At 38.0% G+C, this 6,272-nt stretch overlaps 1 protein-coding gene across 1 annotated transcript; it reads right to left on the reverse strand.

Annotated features, from left to right (window-relative positions):
• Window positions 1-3,320: 3,320 nt before the first annotated feature.
• On the reverse strand, window positions 3,321-5,259 carry LOC145096823 (demethylepipodophyllotoxin synthase-like). Its single transcript, XM_079034187.1, has 2 exons — window positions 4,278-5,259; window positions 3,321-4,182 (listed from the first exon to the last, which is right to left on the reverse strand). The coding sequence occupies exons 1-2, from the start codon at window positions 5,223-5,225 to the stop codon at window positions 3,550-3,552; spliced, it is 1,581 nt and encodes a 526-aa protein (XP_078890313.1). The 5' UTR covers window positions 5,226-5,259; the 3' UTR covers window positions 3,321-3,549.
• Between the last annotated feature and the right edge of the window lie 1,013 nt (window positions 5,260-6,272).

Here is a 6,272-nt window from a genome sequence, read left to right on the forward strand (position 1 = left end):
AACATAATCTTTATGAGTGTGTACGGATCATGTCGGCGCCTTCCCGCGATCCCCGCTAGTACCTGAAACACATAACACAATAACCGTAAGCATAAATGCTTAGTGTGTTCCCCAAAATACCACATACAACACATACGCCTTTCCAGGCCATAACTTTGTGGGACCTTCCGCTCCAAGTATCTCAAGGGACTTCCGTCTCGAATCCCGGTAGACCTTCCGGTCCTACCCGTATCGACCTTCCGGTCCGTAACCTCTTGACCTTCCGGTCCATATCATCTTGACCTTCCGGCCCCTATCATACATAACATACATAACATATAACGACATACAACACATATATCTCATAGCATATAAGACCTTCCGGTCACACATGGGTACCCTTCCAGGTATAGTACAGTGAGAAGACTCACCTCAATGAAGTCGGATAAACTCTCATGCTCAACGTCCCGACCTAGCCTCCTCCTATCATTCAAATAACATTCCCGATCAATACTGTCTCGTAGTCTCATCCCTAAGGATTGGGTAGAAGACCATTCTACCATTCCCTTAATTCTCTTGAATTAGTCTTGCCCAAACCCTAAGGTCAACTAAAATCAACGGTCAAACTTTGACCCGACTCGTCGAGTGCACATGGGCGAATCGGCGAGTCCATGCGGGTCCTCTGAATCATTCTAGCCTCTCATGACACGTCGAGTCATCCCTCCAGTCGACGGGTTCCTCCTGTCACAAATCACGGGGCAACCCCGACTCGGCTCGTCGAGTCCACTTATGAACTCGGCAAGTTGCTTCCATGATCATACTCAAATGAACTTCTGAGGTCAGATCTGCTTCTCTAATCTATAGATATGACCTTCCCAAGCATGATAATCACGTAAAGGTTCAAACTTTAGGCCCATGCATCACACTATCACCTCTATATGCCAAAATAACCCTTAATATGCTAACCTAAGCCCCAAATTCATAAAGGACCGCATAAAGCTGGAGAATAAGGACTCTCTGGACCTCTCAAGGTCCAGATCTGATGATATTGTCACAAGAGGACATCTCATACACCAGATCTCTTACCAAAAAGAGGAGAAAAGCCCTAGATTCTATACTCAATGGAAATGGACATGAATCCATACCTCCCACAACAACTCTGCACCAAATGATGGAAGATTTGAGTCCCACGAGACTGCCTAGCTTGAAGTCCTCCCTTCCCTTTGTTAAAACACACCAAATAATAATGAAGCCCTCCTCTTGCACTACAAACGTTCCCTCTGCTCTCTAGGTTTTCTCAGAGGTGTAATGGCTGCAAATGAAGGCCGTAAAGGTCTTTAAACAGGGCACAGACCCCGAGATTTAGGGTTTCCGCCGCCAGTGCAGACTCGTCGAGAATCACTAATCCATTCATCAAATTGTGTTCCTACTCGACGAGTGTAGGCGCCAACTCGTCGAGCCCTTCTTTTTAACTAAAAAATAATGAACAATATAGAATACCAGAGAACCCGGATGTTACAGATAGTTCGATACTCTACATGAGACATATGTTGGTCGAGGCCCTCAATAGGGATAGTTAGCAGAAAATCCTTAGCATGAGGTGCCCGAAGACACTCAAAAACTACTTTATGTCTAGCAGTCATTTCGAAGTCGACTTCCATATTTTTGACGATTTAGCTAAAAAGGGCACACACCAATGCTTTTTGGGATATCGGGGGTGCCTTATTATTGAAACAGCTACAGCTGAATCCCGAAATCGTATTGCGAAAACGAGTCATAGCAAATAGGTAATCAAGGTACATACCACATATGCCACTGTCACGTAAGATGTGGTCTTGTAATGCCCATGATTGGGCCCTCGAGGCTACAAATGCATAGAGGAAACCTCGTATACCGAGTCCTAACCCAAACCACCGAATCGAATAGGTAAGGAAGCCAGACGCCACTGGATGTCTCCGAAGAAGGGGCCTCCACAAACCACCGTATCCTCGATAGACCTGCACAATCCTTTGTCAAAGAACAAAGTTGTCTCTTCTATGTGCACCGCCTTACATATCCTTAAACCAAAGAAAAGTTTTGCAATACCCATATATGATCGAACCAAAAGGAGCTCACCTTGCGGGTCACATAGTTGTGGAAGAAGACCCATCAAATCAATAGCATTGACTGCTCTCTTCATGGACAGCCTGCTACTAAACCCTGCGTCTCTGCTAACCACCCCCTCCCTCCCCCCCCAAGAAGTTTCACCCCCAAAGAAGGTCTCCATATATCCGTTGGAAATAAATCGTCATGAAGCTTCTTACCATCATAGGAGGGCCAAAAAATATTCGTTGTCTTGATGTTCAACTCAAGACCCAAGCCTGGACCATTCACCCGGATAGTGTCCAACACTCTAGCCACCTCCTCTGAATCCCCAATGATAGTCCCATCATCTAGATACCAAACACGGAGAACGGGCTTACAACTGTCTCTAATCTTGTGCACAAGTAGGTGGAAAACGAAAGCAAAATGAAGAGGGCCTAAGGGGTCACCTTTCTACATCCAACTATTAGATCTTTTCACAGTTTACAGTTGACCTTCACCGTAAGTGGGATTCATATTTTGTTTTATAATTTTATTGGTAATGCCTTCCAATCTTCATATAAACTTTTGTAACTGATGAAATTTGTTATCTAATTGATAGAATGATCTAGATCTTTCACGAAATTTTGTCGTTCAATCCTATTCTAGAATTATCAATAATGGCAATGGTCGGGTTTCTTCTTTCCAACGACCAATTACCTGAACCCATTGAAAAGTTAGCATGACTACAACAAGAAAGAACTACCAAGCAAAGTCACAAGAGGTAATAACCATAAGGTTCAATGTGTATAATTTATGTATATGCCTGTTAACAGTTTGATTCATGGTAAAAAGTTGGGAACATAACTTAAAGTTTACATAATCTAATTTGTGAAACAGAATGAGGGAGTTGACACAGATTAACAAGCTTTTCATTATTTGGAGAAGGCAACAAACTAGGTATGTGATTTTGTGTATTAATGTTAATCATTTTTACTATAGTTATTAATATCACCACAGTTAGTATTAATTTTGTGTATTAGTTAATCATTTTTATTATAATTGTTAACTACTATTTTGCGTCAGGTGTTGCGGTGGGGCCAATCCGTTTTGTAAATAAAATTTTACGACTGTTTTACTAAAAGTTAGGTAACGTTACGTTGATTGCCATAACTATATCTCTCTCACGTGTTTCATTTAATAACTTCTTTCTTTTGCTTGATAAAGAAAGAAACGGACCAAAACCTAGCTTATGCTCAACATATAACTTGATATAACTGTTGTACATAAACATTGTTTATTTAATTGCCACTTGAAACTGAGAAATTACAATGCTTAAATACAAAAAAAAAACATGATTACATGAACTAAAAGAAAACTAAAATGACAGATCACAACTCAATGACTTATGTAACTGAAACAAACTTTTCAGACACACTAATGTGCAGAAATTAAAGACACATGGCAATGATTATTTGAATCAGATAACCATAATTGAAACTTGCTATATCATGGACCACCTTCATACATATTAGTGGATAAACGAGGGCCCAAAAGGACAACAAGTGGTGTTGCTTTGCCGTTAGTCATACCCATGCTTTCCGTCATATCAACAAGTTCATCTGATGGTTTTTTGATCGTAAATTGTTGTAGCAAACTAGCTAGCGTTAAACCCAAAGCCTGCAGTGCAAAGGAAACACCAGGGCACATTCTTCTACCACTACCAAAAGGGAGCAATTCATAATGGTTTCCCTTGACATCGATATCTTTGTCACTTGTCAAGAATCTCTCAGGCTTGAATTGGTCGGGATCTGACCAAATCTTTGGGTCACGTTGAATCTTCCAAATATTTAGTAACAAACGAGTTCCTTTCGGAATATTGTAGCCACCCACATTACACTCTTCAAGTGACTCATGAGGAACAGCGAGAGGTCCAGCTGGGTATAAGCGAAAAGTTTCTTTAATGATGGCATTGAGGTAGACTAAGTTCTTCAAGTCCGATTCCTTTACAAGTCTTTCCCTTCCAACATGTTCATCAATTTCATCTTGTGCAGTTTCTAATGCTTTTGGGTTGTTGAGTAACAACGATAAAGCCCACGTTAATGTCAAATGTGTCGTGTCGGTGCCTGCTAGTAGGAGTTGCTGCGAATAGGAATTTACACCAAACGTTATTGGTAAAAAGTCAAACTAATATTTAAATGAATCAAGAAACAATAAGATAAAAATATCGAGCTTACTAAACATGTCGCCTTGATAATTGTGTCATGATCAACACCGTTTAATTCCTCTTCAAAAACACCTTGAATAATGGAAATTAGAACATGCATGAAGTCTTGGTTCCCTTCGTGTTGTTGTATAGTTTTACTCTCCTGCCTGTGCTCCTTTACAAATCGGTCAAATATTTTGTCCAAATCCTTCCGAGTAGTCTTCATTGCCTTTTTGTATCCGCCCACATCGAAATAGCTGAGATAAGGTATAAAATCAGTAAGCACAAATGCTCCCAATAATTCAAATAATTTTCTTGTCGCAGCCTGAAATTGAAGTCCTTCTTTATCATTTAGCGAAAACCTTTTTCCTATAATTACCATAACCATATTGTTTACAATCAAGTTCGCAAACCATTGCTTCATCTCCACCATCACCATCTCTGAATTTTTACCAAGTTTGTTCTTTACCCAACCATCATATAAATCTTTAAGGGATGCTCTAACTTCTGAAGCTCGAATATGTCCAAGCATCTCAACTCTTCGTTGAGAAAGAACCTCCGACACCACCATCTTGCGTACTTTTCGCCAATATTCACCATATGGAGCCAGGCCAAATGCAGCATAGTTATAGCCCAAGATTTTTGCTGCCTCTGCTTTTGGTCGACTTGCAAAGGCTTTGTCGTTGGTAGTAAAGCATTCCTTAGCTATCGCTGCATCGTTCACCACCAAAGCTTCATGCACACCGAGCTTGATGGTGAAAATAGGGCCATGTTTGTCTGCCATGTCACCGAAAACCTTCTGATGCAGCTCAGGTCCACCTAAAAGGTGTAAGTGTCCGATTATCGGCCATGCACCTTTTGCTTGCGGTGGTTTTTGGTTCTTCCCTGTCTTTACACTCTTTTTGTGGAGTAATAAACGGTATAAAAGAATAGAAAAGATTGTTGCAACAATCGTTGATACTATGAGGTAGAACTGCATGGCTGAGTGAGCGAAATGGATGTGTAGTTATATTTATGAGAAGACCTTTCTATTTATAGGCAAACTGAAAATCTATAATAAGGGAGCTATTATTGGTATAGGGATATAGTCGATTATTACACATCAAGCAATCAAATCTTTTCAATATATTTTTTTAATGTGCACTAAAAATGGATTGTTTTTAATGTGCAAACCATTTCTACTTATTGGCAACTGAAAATCTTTCGTAAGGGAGCTATTATTGATATAGTGGATATAGTCAATTATTACTCATTAAGCAACTGATCTTTTCAATATATTTAATTAATGTGCACTACCATATATCTCCTATTCTCCTCCCAATGGATAAAGCGTAGGTGATTTTGATTCTAAAAAGCAACTTTGTCTCTTAAATATGATGGGAGAATAGAATTTTTAAAATAGTTTTTTCTTTAAAATTACTGATTGTATCAATATGTGAAGATCGGGATCATATATATTATTACTTTTAGGTTTATAAGGTTTATAAGCGTATCCTAAAATCCTAAAAAATAAAATATAATTTTAATTTATACTTTTTAAACATGGAAATATTTAAACTTTTAATATTTCGTTCAAAAAATATAAAACTTCAAAATATTAGTCATAAGTCACAATATAAAATGATAAAGGGTAATTTGGTAAATAGTATATATAAACATAATGTGATAAAAATAATTTTCATTTTCACAAAAAATAAAAAAATAAAAAAAAAATCAAGGGAAGGAAGGATCGGATCAGTGCCGATCTTATGATTCTACCTACAATATTACGATTATACCTCATGTACGATCGGTATCGTTTTTTATAGATAATATGGTATTACGATTTTGATAACAACGATTGTAATAATACTTCTTAAATGTACAAACCGTTAATGTACTATTCGTTTTTATGTATTACTCATCTAACTAATATATATATATATATATATATATATATATATATATATATATATATATATATATATATATATATATATATATATATATATATATATATACTAAGCTCCCATTTATGTCACAAAGA

The sequence above is a fragment of the Lactuca serriola genome, chromosome 4, assembly GCF_051521515.1.
Source record: "Lactuca serriola cultivar US96UC23 chromosome 4, Lser_US96UC23_V15, whole genome shotgun sequence".
Lineage (NCBI taxonomy): Eukaryota > Viridiplantae > Streptophyta > Magnoliopsida > Asterales > Asteraceae > Lactuca > Lactuca serriola.

Bases quoted from the DNA above. Each gene is read 5' to 3' on its own strand.
- LOC145096823 (XM_079034187.1), bottom strand. From the start codon at position 5,225: ATGCAGTTCTACCTCATAGTATCAACGATTGTTGCAACAATCTTTTCT. The intron at 4,183-4,277 runs GTAAGCTCGATA...TCCTATTCGCAG, and splicing joins TTATCAAGGCGACATGTTTA to CAACTCCTACTAGCAGGCAC.